General features: G+C 42.5%; 1 protein-coding gene across 1 annotated transcript in view; it reads right to left on the reverse strand.

Moving 5' to 3' along the window:
* SLC22A23 (solute carrier family 22 member 23) overlaps window positions 1-24,539 on the reverse strand; it is a 270,885-nt gene that overhangs the window by 21,181 nt on the left and 225,165 nt on the right. Inside the window, exons 6-9 of the mRNA XM_044003402.1 lie at window positions 14,470-14,572; window positions 5,355-5,581; window positions 3,113-3,145; window positions 1,450-1,573 (exon numbers count right to left, since the gene is read on the reverse strand). Of these exons, the coding sequence (XP_043859337.1) occupies window positions 1,450-1,573; window positions 3,113-3,145; window positions 5,355-5,581; window positions 14,470-14,572 (487 nt within the window). The remainder of the gene's footprint in view (window positions 1-1,449; window positions 1,574-3,112; window positions 3,146-5,354; window positions 5,582-14,469; window positions 14,573-24,539) is intronic.

A 24,539-nucleotide genomic window follows, 5' to 3' on the forward strand; every position in this document is an offset into this window, starting at 1 on the left:
ATATCCATTACTCAGTTTTGCCACCAGGAACAATTAAATAATCAATGTGAAAGATACAATCTTAATAAAGGAAAACAAATTGGGGATATGGCCTGGATCTGTGACTTCCTGGACATGGGGAACTCCCAGATGAAGAAACCCTTTCTACTAATTCAGAGCAGCACCCTCCTCAAAATATGTTAGGCTTGGAGAATTTCCTAGGGCAGGTTTTCAAAGTAAGGGCCATAGCATGACTACGAAGGGGGATTGCTACCAAGGAATGCTGATCACCCAATTAAGAGGGGGGAAAGAAAGGTTGCTTCCTACCCTCCCTAGTTAGCCAATCATGGGGCTTATTTCTAACAATCATGCCAACCCATTACAGGTCCATGCTCCTCTGTTTCACCTCCTACCACCTCTTTGCAAGTTCCCAACTTCCCAATTTTGATTCAGACATCAGCTTCTCAGGGTACTTATAACCTAACCCCCTCCTAGGAAAACAGCAACTGGGCAGGAAACATTGGGACAACCCATCCTCCCCTCTCCCAAGCATGCCCAACAATGATTATTTTTTTAATTGGGGGGAGCGTAAGATCAAAAATATTTGGTGACCACCGGCCAAGGACATTGAGGGTAATACAACCAGCATGTTTTAGAGGTGGAACTTAAACTTGGGTATCTCTTCCTGGCTCTGAAGCTGACTCTCTACCCACTATCTATCCCCATCCTATCCCTAAACAAACAAATTCATAAATGGCTGCTATTGAGGCCTTTTGGGAGAGCTAAGGAATCACAGAATCATAGCTGTTGAATGGCTCACCTCCCCATTTGATAGATAAAGAAACTGAGGCCCAGGAAGGGTAAATAATTTTAACACAGTGCCTGGGACATAGCAGGTACTTAACAAATGATTACTGAATTGAATGCCCAGGGTGACACAGGTAGTAAGCATAAAAAGTAAGATTTGAACCCAGATGATTTGATTTCAGAGCCCTCTCTAAAGCTATCTGATTTCATTAAAAAGTTGTTACCAAATCCCCCAATTAATTCTCTTCCTTTCCCAAGCAAAGCCTTTTCCATCTCCCTTGTCCTATGTGACACGACACCCTATTCCCCTCCAGTTACCACACTCTCTCTCAGGTGCCAGACTTGTCTCTATTCTTGTTTTCAGGGTCAAAGTCACAATCTCAGACAAGAAAATAATGAGGCAGATGCGGCCATGACAGCATGCCACACCCAGGGAAATGAACTCAGGCTAGAGTCACAGTGACTGAGGACCTATGACTCAGGAACAAACTGCGGCAAACAGGTGAGGCTTTCTCTAGCCCCACAGATGGGCCTACAAGTATAAGGCAGTAAAAGCCAGGTAGAACTTAATGCAAATTCATATCGTTTCCTGAAGTGAGGAGGGGGGCAGTGGGGTCCAGGGGAGGTGGATCGCATTTCAGATGGGTTTTTTGGATGGCTTACCTTATTACTGTCGGGGTTATCTCTGCACAGAAGAAAACGCTGAGGCTTCCCACCGCATGTGAGGCGAACATACCCACGATGGAAAACGTGGTGGAGAATTTCTCTCTGACTTTTTCACTCATTCCTGAATAACAGAGGAAGTGAGAAGAGGCAGGGAGGGAAGAGAGAGCAGTGAAGATGGGGAACCCAAGGTGGGACATGGGGAGAGCAGGGAGCGGGATGGGGAGGTAGGGGGAAGAGATGAGGAGAAAAGGCAGGGAGGCAGGGGTGGGGTAGTAGAGTAGAGAAAGATCCTTCTGAATTATGACCTTTCCTACTCTATTAAGAAACATAAGCGGGGGCAGCTAGGTGGCACAGTGGATAGAGTACCAGCCCTGGAGTCAGGAGTACCTGAGTTCAAATTGGGCCTCAGACACATAACACTTACTAGCTGTGTGACCCTGGGCAAGTCACTTAATCCCAATTGCCTCACTAAAAATAAAATAAAAAAAAGAAACATAGGCTAGTTTCCTATAAAACCCAATAAAAATCTCAGGGAATTATGAGATCAGATGCCTCTGAGAGGTAGGTTTCATCATCCCTTCCAAATAGGTAACTGAGCTTCCTTTGTATGTCAAGAATGTGAGTGCTCACAATGCTGTTGCTAATGACAGGAGTCTCTCCCAGCACTCTTTATGAAAGACATAATTATACTAGTGATTGAGGTGTTATTGTGTTCTTATGATTAGGACAGTGACTTTTCCTTAAAATTTTTGTACTCATTTTTTTTTCTCCATCCAAAGAGGGTGGCTTCTGAGCCCTAGAAATCCTTTTCCTCTTTGGTTGCTGGCTTGGATAGTCCAACATAAGGGCATCTTGATCCTTGTAATTAAAGAAGATGAAAATTTGAATTCTCTCTGTATGAACCAGAAATTCTATTTCTCCAAATGTGTATGGCTCTGATAGAGGACAGCTGAAATATGCTGAATGTCTTGGAAGTTTATGGCAGATGAGCTTGGGCGTTTTACCCAGAAGCCAATCTCATGATAAACATAGGATCCAGCCAGACAGATACACCTCCATGCTTCTGGGGTTCATGTGCTAAGGAACTCTTGGTATTGCTGGGAGGTGAGGCTCAGGATTTGTAGCTTAAGTGAAAGTGGTAAAGAACTCCCAGAGGCATCCAGTTCGAATGGGGGCAAGGTCAGGGATGTCTAACCAGCAGCAGTTGTACTGCATCACTGATCCCAACAAGCCAGGGCAGGCACTGACAATTTCCCTAGGCAACCTAGCTGGCAAGGCCCCCAAAGCCTTCCATGGTGTTAGCACTTCCCAGGTCTCTCCGCCCATAAGACAAACTGCACTCACGCTCATTCCAAAGGCTGCGGTTGACAATCAATTGCCAAGGGAAGAGGTGAAGGGACACATGCTAAGCTGGACAAAAAAATAGGAATAAGAAATAGCTGTTTCTGGTGAAAGGAAGGATAACAGGAAGGTGCAGAAGAATACAAACAGTATTTCCCAACCTGTGGCAACCTTCATCTGCAACACTTGGGTGGGTGAGGGGGAAAATCAAGTGTATAAAAGATCAATGAATTTTATAAGTCCTGAGAAAAGTGCCTATTTGTACACAGCAGAAAGATGAGATGATGTAGGTGCATGGCACAAGGGGTTACATGCTTACCTGAGCCTGGATGCTGGCTGTATTTTCCAATCACTGGATCCAAGAAAATAAATGTACCGTAGTAAAAGATGAAATCAAAAGAGAAAAAGGAAAGAAAGCAAGCATGTTAGTGATGGGGTCACTGCCTATTTCCATGCGATTTATTTACAGATACACTTCATTTCCTATTCAAGTCACTCCTCTCTTCAGAGTCTGTGTGACACCCAGCATGAGCATCTTGCCAAACCCGGATCCAAGCCAGAGGCCAGAATCATAATGAGATGCTGAGAATGAATTCACAGCGATAACGAGGTGCAGGGCACTGAGAATTAACACTTGGACTAAACAAAGATTTCTTTGTTGGGAAAGTAAGGACAGAAAAAAAGGAAAAAAAAATGCAATGGTTTCCAACCCATGGCTTTAGGAGTTTGGAGAGAAGAAGAAATCCTCCAGAACAATCATCCCAGAAAGTCTTAGCCTCAAACCAAGAAGCGAGCTTTACAGCGTATAAAATGATTCAAAAACCGTTCCTGGCCTTTGTTCAAGGGAAGCATCAAGTACTTTGAGGACTGAACCAGCCAGACAGCATTTTTTGTGAGACTCATTACTTACACAATAGCATGTCATTTGACAAAGCTACTGGGAGAGTCTAAACCAGAGTCCAGAATGGAGCGTCTGTGACACCTCCCTAGGCCATCTCCCCTTCCCCCAGGTCTCTGGCTCACGGCCTTTCTTGGTGGATCTCATGCCCAGATCTCCCAGTGAATTTAGAATAATCCATTCCATGGCCAAGCGATGGCCCATTTGGGAAAGCTTAAAAAAAAAACCGCATTCTCTCTCTGAGCCCAATGGGCTGAGTAAGTTTGACAAAACATCCCTGATATTTGAAATCAACCATTTTGTAAAACTTTTCAGGAGCACCAAATCTCCACTATGCAAGAAAGCCCAGGGGTAGACTTTGGACAGAGATTTCAGTACTTTTTGTTTGTTTGTTTGTTTGTTTTTTTCATGTGGGTCTTGAGGGTGAGAGTAAAATTCAGACCACTGAATATCTTCCATATGATGCTATGTAAAGGACTCTGTATTTCTGCTGAATGGAGTGTTGATTGCAGTTTTGTCACCAGATCTAGGCATGACACTGGACAAATTGAGCCATCTATCTCCCTGGGCTTCAGTTTTCTCATCTGTAAAATGAGGGGAGCAGTGCTAGAGGTTCTCTAAGGTCCCTCCCAGCTCTGACATTCTGTGGTTTTATACCCTACAATGATATAGTTAAGATAGTAAAATCCAAACAGTTATCTTTGGGGTTTCCCTTGTGTCAAAGGGGAAAATCCAACAGCAACAACTGCCCCATAGTGAATTTAGCCCAGGGTATCTGGTTCTTGGGGTACAAAGATAGTTCAGCTGCTCCATTCATTCATGCATCCCCTTCTCTGAGTCTATCGATGGGGCAGATGGCCAGTCGTGATATTTCTATATGAGTGAGAGAGGTGGGCCTTTGTCCTCTCGAGCCTGCTTTTGTGCCTGTTTTCACAATAACAAGACTTGATGCCTTCCCCACCTCTGTGTGCAATTCTTTCTAATTTTCTGAGAAATTCCACAGCCCAAGCAAAATGTGGAATTAGGAAGCATTTATTGGAAATCGAATCAGGCCTTCCACCTAAAGAGTTGACTGAAAAAAAGGAACCGTTCTGACCTCTTTCTCCCCTGCCCATTTAATTTCATATACAAGAATGATCTGCTCTTCCTCATAAGGCAGCAATGTACTTACTTATCACAGTCTGGCCTCACGAGGACTCCCCCATCCCTCTGAATAACAGTGAAGCCAGAAAGGCCTTAGGAAGGTTTCAGTAACTTTTTCCTCTTTGCTAATCCGCAGAGTAGAAAAAAGAGCCTAATAAAATCAGTTACCATAAATGTTCTTAATTAAAGCTTTTTTCCCCCCTGCCCCAACAAAGCATTTTTTCTAAAGGTGTTGAATTTAGAATAACAGCCTCTGAGTCCTCTTCTCTTTCTGAGGCCCTGCCGCAGTCCTAGGCAGAATGTATACAAAGAACCTTCTAAATCTGAGCTGTTATCTATTTGATGGTGGTATTGCTGTACTGGCTCCCTCCATCCCAGGTTCTTTAGCGCATCAGTAGGTAGGAATTGAGCTGATTCAGCTTGTTGTAGATGAGAAGATGGGACAAAGGTGGGGGGCCCTGAGTTTGAGCCAAGCCTCCAATACCCAGACTCCTTCCCCAGCCCCATGTCCCCCACTTACGGTTAAGGAGGCCAAGCTGCAAAAGGGAGGCCAGGGCAGTGAGGATCATGAACAGCAGCAGCCCGCCCCTGCGGCCCAGGAACCTGACCACCAGGCACATGGCCAGGCAGGAAGCTAAGGCTATGCCCGCCGTGGTATAGTAGTCAGCATAGAAGTTCGTGAGTAGTGGCAACTCGTGGCCCATCATGCTCCTAGCAAAGCAGTGGTGGATTCCAAACCCGGTCAGCCTGGACAAGACACACACAAAAGGAAAGTGGCGGGTCAGGACACTTCTAAACCAGGACCCTGACCACGGGGGAGGCAGAACTGCAGAAAAACCACTTGTGGCAATCTCATGGCTACAAACAGTCACTGGATCTCAACTTCTGTTTTCTGCCTATTTTAGGACAAGGGGGAGAGAAAGTGGGGCATAAATAACACAAGAATGAGATTTAAGGGACCTGAATTCTGGTTTCTGCTCCATGTCTCACTAGAGTTGTGACCCAGGGCAAATGACCTCAAATGCCTGAGCCTCAGTTTCTTTATCTGTAAAATGAGGGAGTTGGATGAAATTATTTTCAGGGTTCCTTCCAAGCTTTAAGATCCTTTGATTCCACTTGCTAGTTGAGGGCGTCTAGTCATCTTAGGAATCAAATCAAATGAAACACACAAATAACACTGGATTCTTGATATTCCTTGAACAAGAAATGCCATCGCCCAAGCTGTGAGCATTTCCACTGGCTGTCCTCCATGCCTAGAATACTTCTGGCTTCCCCAGCTTCCTCCAAGCACCAGCTAAAATTCCACCTTCTACCGAAAGCCTTTCCAGATCCCTGCTAATTCTAGCATCTTCCCTCTGCTGATTATCTCGTGTATAACTTGTTTGAATATAGTTGTCTGAATGTTATCTTGGACCCTTTCCTTGGCTCTCCAGTGCAGAACAGTGCTTACCATACTATAGGTGCTTAATAAATGTTTAAAGCACCATTGCTTTATATTTATGTTTCCCTTAGTGCCCAAAATAAGGGAGATGAGGTGGGATGGACACCTAATTACTTTTCAGAAGGAGCTGAAAAAATCCCACGATCTCTTTTAAAGTGCTAGGCTTTTGGACACTGGGTGTAAGGACAGAACCTCTGTTTTATTTCTTTAACTGCTATCATCCATGAACAGTTACTTGACTGCTGAGGTGAATGCACTGATATGCCATGCTAAGGACATCTTGTTTTGAGAGAACTCCAGAGAGCTTATCCATTACCCATTAACAGGCCCTCTTCAAGGGCAAAGACTATTTCATTTTTGTCCTTGAATCCCTAGCAGTATGTGGCATGAAAAAAGTGCTTAGCAAATGCTTGTTTATTGATTGAAATTATTTGGAACTACTCTATGAGGGAGGGAACGAAATGGTGGCATTAGAGACATCACTAAGAATTCAGGTACCTGAGGGAAATTGGGATGAGGATGGGGATAGATGGAGATCCCCTATACCCCAGGGCCAGCCCCCAATGCCCTTGCTACTCTGATTCTCTGGTTCCCCACAGTGTGTGTAGTCAGGTGTGTACGAACTGGGTATAGTTCCACTGCTAGATGAAACCAGAGGAGAGGAGTATGAAGCCATGAGGAGGGAAGGAGCCTAGACAGAGTAGGGTAGAGGCCATGCTTCTACTTCCCATGGTGGCCCTCTGCTGACTCCATGCTGACCAGTCACAGAGAGGAGACAAACTCCCCCAAAGCTGGTGCCAAGCTCTTCATGGTCTGTGATGGCCTGAAGGGGGCGGGGTAGCATTAGGACACTCCAGTTTTAGAAACGAGAAAGGAAAACCCCAGAAGAATGATCCATTTTGCCCAGGATCAGATCAGCTGGGGTCAGGATGACGTTAACAACCTAAGTGAGGGCTGTATGTAAGAGCAAGAGGAAATATGGGATAGCAGTACCAAGATGGCACCCTAACCAGTAGGGCAACAGAACTGAAGAAAATCCCACTGCCCCCACCTGCAACAGTCAATGAAGCTCATTGACAGAAATGGTGCCATACATTTTTTTGGGAATAACTGTAACTAACAAATACTAAAATGCCACTGGAGGAGGAAAATGATATATGGTGTGATATATATATATATATATATCTCATACCATATATCATATATATATATATGTATGTATGTATGTATGCATGAATGTGTGTGTATATCTAAATAATTCTTAGGTCTTTCTATTTTCCCTAACTACTTCAAACATCAGACCTAAAGCTGTTTTAGACAGTCTAATAAAAATAAGAGCACCATTGTGGTGTCATGGATGAAGAGCTAGCTTTGTGTCAAGAAGACTTGGTTACACCCAAACCTTTCCTGACACGTACTAGTTGTGTGACCCTGAGCCCTGGGCCTAAAGCCAAGATCCAATTTCAAAGCTGGCTTTGGATACTATCTGTGTGACCCTGGGTAAGTCATTTAACCTCCACCTGCCTCAGTTTCCTTAGCTATAAAATGAGGATAATAATAGCACTGAAGTTGCAGAGTTGTTGTGAGGACCAATGAGATTATTATAATGTACTTAGCATGGTGTGTGTCATATAGTAAGCACTTAATAAATAAATGCCTGCTTGCCTGCCTACCTTCCTTCCTTTCTACTAAATTCTTCAGGAAATCCTCTGAGACAGAAGTTCTTAACATTTTTTTGTGTGTTAGTGAGGCAACTAGGTGATGAAGTAGATGACTTGAGTTCACATCCAGCCTCAGACCCTTACTAGCTGTGTAACCCTGGGCAAGTCACTTAAACCTCTGTTTGCCTTAGTTTCCTTAACTGTTAAATGGGCATAATAATAGCACCTACCTCCCAGGGCTGTTATGAGGATGAAATGAGGTTAATACTTGTAAAGCAATTAGCACAGTGGCAGGCATATAGTAGGTGCTTAATAAATGCTTGTTTTCTTCCTCTCCTTCCTTCACAGATTCTTTTGGCATCTGGTAAAAATCATGGACTCCTCAGAATAGTGTTTTAAAATGTACAAAATACATAGAATGACATAGAAAACCAATTATATCCAGTTATAGCAAAACATTTCTAGACTAAGTTCAGGACAGAATGCTCTCCTGAACCAGCCTGGGCTCGTACATTGCAGAGCAGGTGCTGAGCACTATTGGCAGGGAGGCTGTTTCTCTCCAGGAGTTCTATGCACCATGAAATCACAACGCGAAGTTCAAAAAGAGTTAAAATAACCGAGTCGTCCAATGACTCCTTTAAAGAATCCGTGAAACATCATCTATTTTTGTCTTTGGATACTTTCTTGCTTTGATCTTTCTAACTGGGAGCTCACCCCATACCTACTCTTTGCCATGTATTTTTTCGGCCTCTGACCAAAAGCAATAACTTGTGGACCCAACCTAGACTTCCTGATCCTCCCAAGCTCAGGTTCCATGCCTTTGGACCCTGGTGTCTTGGGTCAATTCCCAATTTGAAGCTTCTGTTTTTTCTGAGTCCTCAGGGGGAAAGGGGACACCTGAAATCAGTCTAAAGGACCAGTGCTACTGAATTTTCTAAGCTGTTCGGTATATATTACCAGGTCACAGTGGACAAGAACATTGGATTCAGAGTCAGAGGTCCCGGGTTCAAATAGTGGCTTTGCTCCTTGCCCTCCATGGGACCTTGTCACTTCATCCTTCTGGGCTGCAGCTTGTTGTCTGTAAAATGAGGGGCTCAGACTAGGTGACCTCCAAGGACCCTTCATTGCTGGATCTGACCTATGGCTCAGTATCGTGTGATTATCACAACAGTGGCATTTTTAATGGGTGACTTTCTTAGCCCTGGGGGGAATGGTGCTGTATTTATGAGGGCTTAATAGAATTAAAATGCCAGTCTGGTGATTCGAAAGGAGAGAGTGATGTCACCCTTTATACTGGTCAAGGCTGACTAGGCAACTGAAATAAAAAAAAGTTTTATGTTCTGAGTGTCAGCTGAGAGAATCAGGCAATTGACAAGGGTTTATCAAACTCCTACTGTGTGCAAGGCACTGGGGATGCAAATACAAAGAGTGAAACGCTTCTTGCTTAAAAAGAGTTCAAACCCTAACAGAGAAAACAACAAGGATGTGTGCAAATAAACAGAAATTGAAAAGACACAAGGGTACTAAGTTGGGGGGATCAGGAAAGTCTTGGTATAGATGGTGGTGCTTGAGCTGGTCTTGAAGAAAGAAAAGGATTCTATGAAGAGGAGGGAGGGAAGAGGAGAGGAGGGAGGGGAAGGGGAGGTCAATTCAGGCGTGGGGGACGGCTGGTGTAAAGGACCAGAGGTGTCTGGTGTGTGGAACAGAAAGACAGCCAGTATGGCCAGATCTCAGAGCAGGGAAGGGAAAGTAATATCCAATGAAACCAGAAAGATAGATCGGGGCCAGGTTGTAAAGTGCTTTAAAAGCTAAGTGGAAGAGTTTTTATTTGATTCTAGAGGCTGCAGGAAGACTCGGAGTTTAGGGTCATGTTTAAAGGTGAATCTCTGAATCCACTAACAGTGAACCATTTCAGGACTTCCTCTTACTTATCCTGATCAGGAAAGAGTTTAAAAACAAACACACACCACCAGATTCCATCAGAAGACCTAGGTTCTGACTCCAGGTCTATAAAAAAAAATGACCTGTGTGGCCCTGGACAAAACAGCTACCTCTCCAGTTAGATTAGATACTTCCTGAGATCTATTCCAGCTCTGACATTAGCTAACATTACTGTAGTACTTTTTCAATTTTTCAAGGCATCATATGTCTTATCCCATTTAATTCTCAGAATAACCCAGTGAGGTATACCCATTTTGTAGGTGAAGAAACTGAGGTTGAGAGAAGTTAAATGGCTTGCCTAGAGTGACACACTAGTATCTAAGGCAGGCTTTAAACTCAAGTCTTCTTTCTTCTTCCTCTCTTACAGACCTACCAGAGGAAAACTGGCTAAAACCAACTCATCTATCGGTTCTTTTTTTTTTCTAATTAGATTTTTAAAATTTCATCCTACAAGAGGAAACTCCCTTTAGAGGTTAAGTGACCTGCCTAGGGTCACACAGTCAAGGTGTTCCAGAAGCAGGGCTTGAACCTCCATTTTCCAGTTTTCTATCCATTACTTCTTCTTCTCATCAGTTCTTACTTGCTACCTGTGTGACCTTGTCATTTCAGCTTTCTAGGTCTCCGTTCCATATCTGTTACCAGGGGCTTAGACCAGAATAACCTTGAAGATCCCTTCCTGTTCTGAATCTATGAAACTATGGTTCTTAGCAACATGTGATATTACTACAGTTGTATTTTGAATTGATGGTTTTCTTAGGCCTGGGGAGGAATAATACTATATTTATTCCATTTCGACAAATCAATCTTGGAGAAACCAATAGTAAAATAGGCAGACACCACACGATTTTCTAATTCTTAACCCCTTCCTTGCCTCTACTGGAATAAGTCACACAGGGACTCTCTACAGGGAGGCATATGCCTGGTCTTTGCAAACAAATGTCTGTTCTCAGAAATGACAGGAATAAATGCCAAGGGTTGCCAAAGACCTTTGGGCCTCTGCAAAGACGCAAGCACAGGGTATCTCACGGTACTGTAGGCAGAGTTATTGCCAATGCTGGCTCTGAGAGGCCATCTGGCTGGCCATCCATCCATCCATCCATCCATCCATCCATCCATCCATCCATCCATCCATCCATCCATCCATCCATCCATCCCATAGTGACATTTTCTCATGATCTCCTTCTGATGTTTCAGGGAAATCAAAAAGCTTTTCTTCAGACCTTGAGAATTCATCAAGGTCAGCAGCTGGACAGCATGGTTGCCTAGCATTTCCTGTAGTCAGTCAAAACACAGTCCCTGCTCACAAGCAGCTGACAGTCTAAAAAAGGGTGACAATATATAAACAACTAGGTAGCAATGAGCTACATACAGGATGAGTTGGAAATAATCCACAGAAGGAAGGCATTAAAATGAAGAGGGAATGGGAAAAGCTTCCTGAAGAAGATGGGATTTTAGAGGGGACTTGAAGGAAGCCAAGGAAGGAAGGAGAGGGGAATGAGGGAGGGAGAGCATTCCATGCATGGGTTCCAGCCAGAGAAAATGGCAGGCGCTGAGAGATGAAGTGTTTTATGTAAGGACCCGCCAGGAGGCCAGCGTCACTGGACCTCAGAATATGTGGGGGAGACTGGGAAGGTAGGGAGTGGCCCAATTATGTGGGGCTTTGAAGGCCAGACAGAGGATTTTATATTTGACCTTGGAACGGGACCTTGAACTGGAAACCACTGGAGTTCATTGAGCAGGACGGTGACAAGGTCAGACGTGCGCTTTAAGAAGAGCACCTTCTACAGCTGTATGGATGGACTAGAGGATCTCCCCTCCATCCTTCCAGCACCACTCTGACCAAATGAATTTTTCCACTTGGGATATATTAAGTAGGCCATACATGGGTCAACTATTTAAAGAGTGTAATACTCTAGCTATTGACTAGGCTTAGGCAAGAATCCTCAATCCTTCTTTCCCATAAGCTTAAAATAACAGCTCACATTTACATAGTGTTTTCAGATTTACAAAGCAAATCATTCCACCTCTTCCTCCTCCTCCATCTTCACCCTACCCCCATCCCCAACTTTGTGAGGTAGGGAATGATTATCTTAATTTTACAGATGAGGAAACTTGAGTCACACAGCAAAGAAGGGTCAGTGCCTGGATTTGGAACCAGATGTCCTGCCTTAATGGCCAGTTCTCTTTCCAGTAAACTGCCTAGTCTTCCATAGAGAGATCAGAGGGAAAAGATTCTTGACCTTTTGAAACCTGGGAGTTTTACTGCCCTTAAAATGATTGGCTTTTCCCACCAGAGTTTTAATAATCTGTTATCCGTCTATTTACCAAATATAGGATTTAGCATATATGAGGCTGCATTGGGTGGGTACAGCACTCCCATTCCAATTGAGAGTGGGAAGACCCGGACTTCTATGGTTAGCTCTGACATATCTCACTAGGTTATTAGACACGTCACTAATTTCTTTTCTTTCTTTTCCTTTCTTTTCTTTCTTTTTTCTTTTCCTTTCTTCCTTTCTTCCTTTCTTTCTTTCTTCCTTCCTTCCTTCCTTCCTTCCTTCCTTCCTTCCTTCCTTCCTTCCTTCCTTCCTTCCTTCCTTCCTTCCTTTCTTTCTTTCTTTCTTTCTTTCTTTCTTTCTTTCTTTCTTTCTTTCTTTCTTTCTTTCTTTCTTTCTTTCTTTCTTTCTTTCTTTCTTTCTTTCTTTCTTCTTTTTTTTCTTTTGCAGGGCAATGAGGGTTAAGTGACTTGCCCAGGCTCACACAGCTAGTAAGTGTCAAGTGTCTGAGGCTGGATTTGAACTCATGTCCTCCTGAATCTCGTGCTGGTACTTTATTCACTGTGCCACATAGCTGCCTCCAAAGTCACTAATTTCTCTGGGCCTCAGTTTCTTTTCTGCTAAAGGAGTTGATCAGTTTGATGAAATTTCTCAAGCTGTGTTCTTTTGATATTTGATATTTACAGCTCTGGGCATAGCAGTTTTTTAAAAGAATTTTATTTCTTCCTCAAAAAAATCAAATATAAGATTATTTATGTGTCAAAAGTATAATTATGAGCAGCAACTTGGGAGGGGGTATGGATAGGCTTAATTTCCCTCAATTTTTTGTTCCAAAACTTCTGATTCCCCTTTACCCAGGGGCCTAGTCAATATCTTCAGACCTCCCAGACCTGCACTTATGGATTCAGTCAACATATCTTAAACCACAAAATGTTCTATGCCCATTGGTCTGGGAGAGGTTAGACTAGATGATCTCTAATGCTTACTTCAACTCCAACATTCTGTGATTGGACTCTCACCTTAAAACCCAATAGAATGTCATGAACACAGTGTTTCCTGGTGTTAGCCAAGAGAAAGGTAGTATTATTTAGCTGTGAGTAGACAATGGACAAAAGCTGCTTAGTCTCCTGGGTCCTAAGAAGTTTTCCTTAGGGCCTTAGTTTCCTTAACTGCAAAATGGGGCTCAGCAGATAGACATTGGAAGGAAGAATCTGCAATCAGACTAGAAGGGGTTGCTAAAGAAAACTTGAGTGGGAGGCTCTGAGGAGGAGGGAAGATAGCTGTCACTTACTTGTTTGGAGAGATAATGAGCAACCAGAGATGCTAGGAAAATCCATTCAAATGTAGGTCACAAGTGGAGGAACGTTCATATGGAAAAGGGCTTCCTTAAAAATATTTAGCACTATGGATCCTGTGTTGTTTTAGACCCAACAAAAGACATTTCAGAGGTTTTAAATCCTCTAGGAGATCCTATATGAATCGCATACACGGGATTTAGAAACTAAATCACCCGAGAGATAATGCCTTATTTTAAATGAGGAACCTGAGACCCCCAAATGTTAAGTGACTTGCCCAAATTTTACGTAACTTTAATAGTGGCAGAACTGGGATCTGGGGGCAGCTAGGTGGCGCAGTGGATAAAGCACTGGCTTTGGATTCAGGAGTACCTGAGTTCAAATCCGGCCTCAGACACTTGACACTTACTAGCTGTGTGACCCTGGGCAAGTCACTTAACCCCCACTGCCCCGCAAAAACCCTCAAAACCAAAACCAAAAAACAAACCCAAAAAGAAAAAAAGAACTGGGATCTGAACCCAGGTTTTCCCAATTTCCAGGCTAGCTACTGCCTCACTTGGGACTTCTATCCACATTTCCAGGAATCATTCCCACACCCACCCACCCACCCACCCACACACACACACACCCCACACACATATGAGCCAAAAATCTTGCCTCTACTCCTGTTTAATAAGAAATTCACTACAAGGTGGGCCTATGCTAGGGTCCCCATTCCAAGCCTATGTTAGAATAACTGAGAATTCTTTAAGAGAGGGTCATGTACAAAGTTTCCCCTATTTGAACTACAGGGAAGTCCTAGTGGACTCCCAAGATGTTTACCTTTGGATGGAAGAGATTAGAGAGAGACAAAAAGTCTTTTCTTTTAAAGGCCACAATTTCAATTTGGGTCAGAGGGGTAAGACTCTCTGCCCCCTTCTCATCAAGATCATGGAGGAGAAACACGTGCCTCTCCTTTAACTGCCCTCCCCTGATGGTCCCAACCTTTCCATTCCCTTTCCGCCCTGGCATTCTCCATACTTACGAGTTCACGCACAGGACCACAATGTTTTTCCACAGGTTCCTCGTCCCCACCACTTTCACAATGCAGACCTTCTTGGGCCTCCTGGAAAGTTCCTTCTCCAGTTCTGCAATGAAACAAGACCATGAGACCCCCCGACAGGCAGCAGGGAATCTAATCTGCCCTCTTCTGAACTGGCCAGGTCCATTTCTGGATTCTGTCATTTTGGGAAGGGGAGAACATTTTCCCCCCTGGAAGCTGGGATAAGAAAGGGGAAGAGGAGAAAATTGAACATAGGCCTGGTAGAGTGGATCTGATGTTACTGCAAAGTTCCTCCAGGAGGGCCTAAAGCAAAAACGTGCAAACATCATCAGTGTGAGTTTTTTCTTCTTTTTAAACTCTTGGTAAAGACACAGATTTTATAATGACACTCCAGCCTTCTAGTGCAATACTTAGGTACTTAATAAACCAAATTCATCAGTTCTCTCCCTCTTTTGGGAAAGGAAGAAGTGTTCCTGAGAAATTCAGAACTCTGGCCCTCCTAACTGGATGGTTACATGTACCATGTGCAGTTATCTGTCTCAGGGTTTTGTCACATTTACTGGACTTAAAAAAAAAAAAGGAAAAAGGAGGGGCAGCTAGGTGGCACAGTAGATAAAGCACCGGCCCTGGATTCAGGAGAACCTGAGTTCAAATCTGGCCTCAGACACTTGACACTTACTAGCTGTGTGACCTTGGGCAAGTCACTTAACTGTCATTGCCCCACCAAAAAAAAAAAAAAAACAAGGAAAAAGATACCCTTTCTTCTAATACCTGGTGTGTTATGTGTCTTCATAATTTACTCTCTACATCCACAGCCTTGAAAAACCAAGTTTTTTTTTTTTTAATGAAAGAATTTCGATCTCTAGCTGTGTGACCCTGGGCAAGTCACTTAACCCTCATTGCCCCGCAAAAAAAAAAAATCTAAATAAATAAATAAATAAAACCAAAAGAATGATCAGAGCAGGTATAGTGCAACGGCTCTTCACCTCTTGGGTTTTTTTTTTTTTCCTCATAGTACTAAGGTCAAATCCAAAAGCCAGAAACTAAACGGTATCCTGTTCCTACAAAAACCACAACAAGACTGTTACTTCGCCCTCGGTGACACGTGTTCTGCCTTTCATTGTCTGGAAAATCTGAGTTCCCTCTGTGCCAAACCACTACTCCCTCTGGAGTCTACTCGGACAAGACATGTTTACAAAGCTATCTCTTTGCCCTCCCAGAAAAGGAAATTCCTGCATTACCTTATCCTAAGAAGACATATCTCACTACACTCCCATTTAGTTTACTCAACCCTAGGTCAGCATGTATGCAGCATGTCCCATCAATAGAAGACTCTGGCTTCTTCCTATACAACTAGGAGGTAGGTAGCACCCAAAAGGGGTAGCTGGAAGAGCTAGGGATGAAAGCTCTTGATGAGCTGTGACCACTGAAGAAAAATCACATCAGACCCCATTTAGACGAATAATGAATAGTTTCCCTTAAAAATAGGATCAAAGGATTTTAGAGCTGAAAGGTACTACAGAGATCAGCTAGTCCAACCCTCTCAGTTTACAGGTGAGCAACATGAGACCCCAAGAGGGGAATTAACTAGCTAGAGTCTCAGGGTAGTACATAAATGGTGGAACCTGATTTGCAACCTGTGGTCTCCGATTCCAGGGCTTTGTAAACAACTAACTCCACCTGCTATTACTCAAAGCATTTTAGGGACTCTTCTTGGGACTCTTCAGAGCACACAGCACACACACACACACACACACACACACACACACACACACACACACACACGCGCATGTATATATACACATAGATATATGTGTGTGTATATATATATATTTTTTTTTCTCCTCACACAGCTTTCTATATTTATTCTAAGATCCATTCAAATTGTACTAATCTCCATTTCCTTTCCTGTGTCTATGCCTTGGTGTGCACTTTCTTCCTGTTTGATATCAACTCCCCCATCCTCCGATCCCTGTCTATTGACATATTGACATCCATATTCACCTTCAAGACCCAACTCAAGTATCACTTTTTTTCAAGGAGCCTTCCCTGATCATTCTCCTCCCTCACCCCCATTCTAAACAGAAATTATCCCTTCCTCCCAGAATCTATCAGGCAATTTTGTCCGACCTCTCCTATGTCCTTTGTAATTTTCTAACTTGTATTAAAATTATTTGCATTTGTGTCTTATACCTCTTCTAGACTGGGGTTCTTAGGTGCAGTAATTATGCTTAAAACAAAATCTTTCCCAGAATCTATCACAGAGCCTTGTACATAATGAGTATCTTGTGAACATTTGCCAAATTGAAATGGTGGCAGATTTTCATGCTTAGGGGATGGATCTGATCCACAGAAACAGGAGAAAGTTATTCAAAGTCAAGGCAATGGAACGAGGTAGGTGATCAGGTTAAGTAATACAACTCTGGCCCCCCCATTCCCTTTTTACCTACACCTTTGAAGCTCCTGGCTTCCTTCAAAAAAGCCTACATCACCATGGACAGGAAGCCCTTCCTAATACAGCACTGTCTTCACCTAGTAGAATCCAAGCTTCTTGAGGGAAGGGGTTGCTTCTCATTTTGTCCTACCTTAATAAATGACTATTGATTGGATAGAATAATTTGACCAGTTTTCTTGTGAATTGGATTCTGCTGGCAATTCCAAATGAAGATATGGTTCTTCCTTTTTCTTTTTTTCAAAGCTACATTAATAAGATAAAGAAGGTTTTTTTCTCATAGCCTAGGTGTTGATTTGCCAATTATACAGTAAGGAACAAAACCTCTCAGCCATCAACTTAACACATTCAGAAATGGAAAGGCAAAGTTGTTCACCCCCCCTTGCCCTCACAGTCCATCTTGTGACATCTTGTACTGCTGAGCCGTGCCCCCTTGAAATCTTCCAGGTCAAGCATAAAAAGGAAACTGGTGTGGGGGGAAATGAAAGAAAAGAGTGGTAGTGGTGGCGAAACCTTACACTACAGAGGAACCCTTAGCATTTAAATGGAAACTGACTATTCATTAGGAAATAAAATTGTCTCGGGAAAGGAGCAACAGTGGATAGAACCCTGGACTAGGAATCAGGAAGACTCCTCTTCTTGAGTTCAAATTTGGCCTCAGACCCTTATTAGCTGTGTGACCCTGGGTAAGTCACTTCAACATATTTGTCTCAGTTCCTCATCTGTAAAATGGGAACACACAGGAAAAGGTACCACCCTGGTTTCTTTGCCAAGAAAACCTGATGTCCATGGAGTCACATTAGATATGACTGAACAACAAGTTCAACTCTGGCCTCAGATATTTACTAGCTTTGTGACCTTGGGCAAGTCACTTAACCCTGTTTGCCTCAATTTCTCATCTGTAAAATGAACTTGGGAAGGAAATGGCAAACCACTCAATTTTCTTTGCTAAGAAAACCCCAAATGAGGTTATAAAGAGTTGGACACGACTAAACAAAAAGCAGCCTCCAGTTTCTCCTGGTTACTCCAGCTGTTGCTCTATTTCCATGTCCAGTACTTTTGAAAGTAACAAATGCTTCTGTCAGAGAAGACTGCTTACTGTCCCCCCACCCACCCACCCTCCCACACCCACACAGTGTGTGTTCTAAAGTCACAGAAATGGCTTATCTATCCTTGGCCATCATCCAAAGGCATGAGAGCATCAAGCAATCGTATCAGTTGAAGTCTAGAAAGGGAAAACACCCTCAAACACATGTGCATTGATAGCCATGAGGATTTTGGGGTTTTCTTTTCTCCTCTTTTTTGGTTTCTCTTCTTTCTTTTTCATTAAGAATGATTTGACTCAGCATTCACAGCAGAAAAGGAGGACATTCTTTCCAACTTAGAGAGAGAGATGCTTTACTTTTCAGGCCTTGTTTTTCCCCACAGCAAAATAAGGCTAATTTCATGGCTCATATTGCACAGTTTAGATGAACCTTGTTAAATAAAATATGATTTCCCTAATAGGCAGTTAGTGTTTTGGTAGCAGAAGACATTAAAATATTAAATCATGCTGCATCTGATACCATACATATCTGCAAAATGTCATAATAAACCACCACATAGTATAGCATCATAGAATCATGCCAGAGATGGAAGAGGATTTAGTGATTTTCTGACCCCATCCTTTTACAGGTGAGGGCACTGTAACTTAAGAGAATTAACTTGTTCCAAGTCATCCATTCCTGCAGCTAGCAAAGGGCAAAGCTACTGCTTAAGCCCAGGGCTGCTTCCATTCACTATCCCACACCACCTCCCAATCCCAATAGCAATATTTACAGAGATGACTGTGGGAGGTTTCACTTCTTTGAGTGTAAATTAATTCCTGATCTATTTATAGGACCAGAGGTTTGGAGATAGAAGGGGCCTGGGAAGTCACCTAGTCTAATCCCTTCATTTCACAGATGAGTAAACTACGCTCTGGAGAGGTAAGAGGATTTCTCAAGATTTTATATGTACTAAGTACTACAGATGGGATTCAAACCCAGGTTCTTGGGATCCAAATCCAAAGATCTTTTTACTATACCATAATACTTTTCCTAAAGTAATTTTAGAATGTAATGCTAAGGTGGAAAGATAAACATTTTTGTGTGTGTATTATTGTATGTAACCTTCACTAAACTCATTCTCTGATGCCTATTATGGTGTGGAGATAACCCTGGGTTCTTGGAGACTATGCTAGCTTGGAAAGTTTGGAGTCTGGGGCAAGGGACAGACTATGCCTGCTATCTGAGAACCAGTTTGACCAGTGCAGAGAGAGAGGTTCATCACCAGATAGGCTGCTGAATAGTGAATCTCTCAGGCCACAGCTGCTGTAAGTCAAGTCTGGAAGACCAGTTACTAAACTGTAGAGTGGTCTCAATTTTTATTGGTGGAGGAAAAACTCACACAAACACAAGTAGCCCTGAAGGGCTGAAGTGTGTGTGTGTGTGTGTGTGTGTGTGTGTAGGGAGGGAGGGAGGGAGAGAGAGAGAGAGAGAGAGGGGGAGAGAGAGAGAGAGAGAGAGAGAGAGAGAGAGAGAGAGAGAGAGAGAGAGAGAGAGAAAACACACGAGTACACCAGTGTGTGGGGCACCATATTTGTCCTTCCTCTTTCATTTGGTTAAAGCAACACAGGTCAAAGTTATCTTTCCTACCTCTAATTTCTCCTTGTACTGTGCTATAGCTTTTCCCTGCCCTTACCTCAATCTCCCTACTACCACAGTCTAAGCTTACTGAGAGTAAGGTCTGTATTTTTATATATATATGTGTGTGTGTGTGTATGTATGTATATATGTATATGCATGTGCATGTATATATAATATATGTGTATGTATATAATATATGTGTATGTATATATGTGTGTGTATGTGTGTGTGTGTAAATATATATATATATATATATGTATACACACATATTTTAGTGTCTTCAGTCTCTAGCAGTGTACCTTGCAAACAGTAGGTACTTAATGAATGCCTGCTACATTAGTGTCATGAATTTTTTGGGGGGTTAGCAATAGCACCCAGAAATGCTAAACTTAGGGTTGAGTGTAATCAATAAAAGGAAACAGACAAGCCCAAACATGATTTTTAAGTTATTATTATTCTTTCTAGGTCCAGCGGTGTCATATTGGGGCCCTCCAATACCCATATCACCATCTTCTAAGATCATACTTTGTACATTTCCTTAGTTAATAGGCTGTTTTCTTGATGGAGATGGGAGAGGGGTGGCAGGGAAATCCAGGAGTCCTGTATTCTTTGTATCATTGAAACAACTCAGTATCTAGAGAACTAGGTTTTTCACTCGGCATCATTAGAAAATAAGGGCTTTTCTAGGATACTCAGTGTTAAAGCATTAGAGAAAACAGTTTCTAAAAACTTCAGTGAAAAACCTGAAATTACCTCCCCACTTCACACTTTCCCCTCCGCTTTACCACACACAACAGAAAATAACTTGATTTAGTCACCAGGAAAACAACAAAATAGAACTCCCTTTCTAACTTGTTGAGCCTGCTTTGTGTAGGGAGGAGAGGTTGTCCATTTTTATCTAGTGTGGTCTCTTTCCCTGCTACGCATGCTGTTTCTGTACTCTAGGGTAGATAAATTATTTCTGTTCCCTCCCCCCCCTCCCAGCATCACCGTGCATTGCTGATATTTTATTGCCTGGAAGGAACCAAGGCAATGGAAGGACATAGTCCTTGCCCAGATCTAACTGCTCTATCTTGGCTCTCTGTGTTTGTTTTGCTTCAGGGATGCCCCAGAGCACACTATTGACTAGAGAATGACATTGTGGCTCTTAGGAGAGGGCTTACCTGAGAATGCTCCAGAGGGAAGCATGGGGTCTGTCCAGGGCCTGAAGGACTAGGTGGTGAGACCGCCAGCCAGTTGTCCCCTGATGTGGCCAGAGGGGAGAAAGCAGCTGCAGTCCACTCAAGAAAAGGCCTGGGAGGAACCATCACAGTTCTTTTGAAAGTATGCCACAAGAGTCATATCCTTTTCCCAAAAGTCTTTAAGGCATTTCAGGCTCATAGACTAATGGATTTTTAGACTCTGTAGGAAATAATCAGTTTTTTATGTCCTTCCTTGAGGCACTGAATGTTAAAACAAACCCACATTCATAAGTAAACTCAAAGAGTTATTGGCTTCCTCCAACCCCTCACCCCCTCAGCTCTAGATTTAGAAATAGAAGTAATTAAATGGCAGAATGGGCCTGCTTTGGAAGCAAGAAATAGTTAGCAACCATATGGACCTCGATCTTAAAAATCTACCCAACCATTTGACATTTGGGCTAACACTGTTCTCCTTTTCCATTTCCCCTCAACATGCCCCTCCTGAATGCCTACAAACATCCACGAAAACAGAGAGTGAATGACTATCTAGCCACATAGCTAGGCCTTTTGTGACTCGACTACTGTCTGTGTGGTTATGCCTGGAACAAGAAAAGCCTGTTAACAGGACTCCCAGTAGAGAGTTTCACATTGACATTATGGCAGAGTCAGGTGAGACCTGTACACATGTTGCGGTAATGATGCTGGGCATGTGATGATTGAGTCACCTACTCAAGGGACTGTGTTGAAATGTTCAAAAACAAATCAGACAGGTTCTAAGAGGAAGTCCAAGGACACTTAGCACAACCTGAGAAAAACAGAAGAGTGGAAATGCCGAGTCCCTGGTTTTCCTTTTTGGCTGAATATTCCTTATTTGCTGAATATTAACCCAAAGTAAAGAAGCATACCAAGGCTGAGGCCCACACACGTGTGTTTGTATGTGTGTATAGGTAAGATAGAAGATACTGGCTGACATAATTGGCTACACAATTATTTGGGCTCTCACTGTTGGTTTCCAGATGACAAACTTTCTTCTAACATTTCTCAACTGTATTTGGCCCAACTATCAGGAGATAGAAAAGAAACGTAAGCAAAGAAAGCAAGCTAGAATGAGCATCTGTTTAAAAGGTGCAACAGACGTGCTCTTTCCCCACAAAGCAAGGCAATAAAATGTTGAAATGGCGCGACTGACAATGCTGACTGACAGCTGGTGGGCAAAGAGAGATCAAGAAGCCAATGTGGAACGTGAGGACTTGCAGGGCCAATACCGAAATGCCACCCCCTCCCTTCAAACAAGATATGCATCCTTTGTTCCCTTTTCAGAACTCACACAAGCAAAGATACTTTTTCTCTCAAGTCTCTTCTTGCTACATCTGAATATAAATAAACATGAGCAATAATCACCAGGGGAAAAAAGTCATGATATCACTTTCTTACAATAAAGAAGGAAAATATATTAGCACAATTAAGGTCAAAGGAGAAAAGGGGTTTGTTTGTTTTTTAAAATATGAACAATAACTGGACTATGATAATTTAATTAAACAAATACCCCAAAGGGGATTTTCCTTCAAATCTTAAAAGTCAATCTAATGAAGTCCAAAAGTAAAACATTTTCCTAGAACTACTGGAATTGGTTTTGATACCAGATCAAGTGCTTGATTTTTTTTTAAGAAAAACTCCTTGGAAATAAGAAGGCAAGTGGATCTCAATGGAAAAACAAAATACTGTTCTCAGTTCTTCATTATCCAAATGAGCAGGTTGCTACCAGAAGGTACCAGAGAGAGAGATGCTCACATATCTCCAAAATCCCAGGAGCACTGCCGTCCATAACCATGTAGATACATACACTTGTTCCGCATCACACCTACCTTCTGAATAAACCATGAGAAAAGTCAACTGTTACCTTTTTTTCTGAGTTTTTTTTGCATAAAATTAGAGACATAATATCTTATCTAAACTTTATATTTTGTCAGCATCTTTCACACAGTGGTTTGCACAGAGTTGGTACTTTAGTAAATGCTTGTTGAATGAATAGAATCCTAGAACTGGAAGGGATCTTTGTGGTCACCCAGCCTAGACTCTGTAGGAATCAATCCATCAGCAAAGAAGCAGTTATTCAAGTCCCTATGTGCTAGGCACCCTAGAGACAAAGAAAGAGACAAAACAGTCCTTACCCTCAAGGAGCTTATGTTCCTTCATGAAGACTAACGATTCTATTAAGAAGCATGTGTGAAGTTGGCGCTCTCCTCCTCCATTCTCTCAGATCTCTTATTGTACACAACACACAAGGATCCCACTTAACTCCTTAAGAGTTACAAGAATGGTTTTTTAATTACTCATCACTCAGGTAATCCAACATGCAGCACATATATCTGCATTCCAGAAAGGCTAAAGCATCTGAAGTGGGTTTCCTCAAGTTCTTGCTGATTGGCTGAGTTGCCTGCTGCCATCAGGCAGTCTCACCTGCGAGTCATCATAAGCTCAGAGATCTAGAGTTAGGGCCTCAGAGGTAGTCGAGTCCAAACTCCTCTTTCTATATATGTGGAACCAAAGTCCAGAAAGGTTAAACAACTTACATATATAGTTAATTAGTAAAGCCAGAATTTGGACCCAGATCCTCTGACTCCAAATTCAACGCTCTTTCCTCTGTACTATTCTACCTCTGAAAAGGAAGGCAAGTTGTTTTTTTTTTTGGGGGGGCACTTAAAATAGAGTTTTTATGTCTTTAGCACTCAAGGGCAATGTCTGCATTTACTCTCTTAGATCCAGTAAATCATAGACTATGATAGGTTCGATTTTTCTCTTCAGGGTTTCAAAAAGGACCCGAGCTCTGAAGTCAGAGCTTGTGTGAGCTTGGGCAAGTTACCTGCCTTATCTGTAAAACAAGAGGGGGTTGGATGGATGAGATCATCTCTGAATTTCCTTTTTTAAATCTCTGACCCTATGATCTATGATCCTAAACTGTACACTATGGCAAATTTCCAACTGGTTACACAACTGCTAAAACACTGAGGTAAAACTGGAGGCTTTTAAGACCAGGATGGACGCAGGGTCTTATCTCGGGCATTGGTTTAGGTCAGTAGTTGTCAAACTTTTTGGTCTCAGCATCCCCTTATACACTGAAAAAATGATTGAAGACATACCCCCCACTTTTTTGTTTATGTGTGTTATAGCTATTGATAGTAACCACATTTGAAGTTAAAACATGTAAGTAGTATTATGAAAACAGTTTTGATCTCACCGATTCCTTGACAGGGTTCTTGGTCTGCACTTAAAGAACCTCAGGTTTGGATACAAGGAATGCTTCTACCCAAGGGCAGAGATTCCAGGAAGGAAGAGGAGGTAACAAAAAAGAAAACTTCCATTTTTTGCTACCCAAGTGGTTAAAATAATAAACACTTTAGGTAACCTTATGCAGCCACATTTAAGGGGAAAAGAGATGGCTAAAGACTCTGGACCCTGAAGATTAAATTCCAATTCTGCTCATGGGCAGAAATGGTTAAGAGGGTAGTAACGAGATTGGCTGAGCGGGCTATAGGCCAAGGATTTTACATCCATGTTCTATAGAATGCTCTACCTGAAGGCCAGGTCTATACTAGGCTAGTAAATAATTTTCTGAACCTTTGCTGTTTTTATACCCAAAGTTAGTTTCTTTTATAACATGTCCAATCAGTATCCAATGACCATCATAGTTTGGGAGGGTTTCAACCCACTTTCTAGTTGTCTGGATAAAGCTTGTTATTGTTTCTGTTCACC

Source organism: Dromiciops gliroides, chromosome 1 (assembly GCF_019393635.1).
Source record: "Dromiciops gliroides isolate mDroGli1 chromosome 1, mDroGli1.pri, whole genome shotgun sequence".
NCBI classification, from domain to species: Eukaryota; Metazoa; Chordata; class Mammalia; order Microbiotheria; family Microbiotheriidae; genus Dromiciops; species Dromiciops gliroides.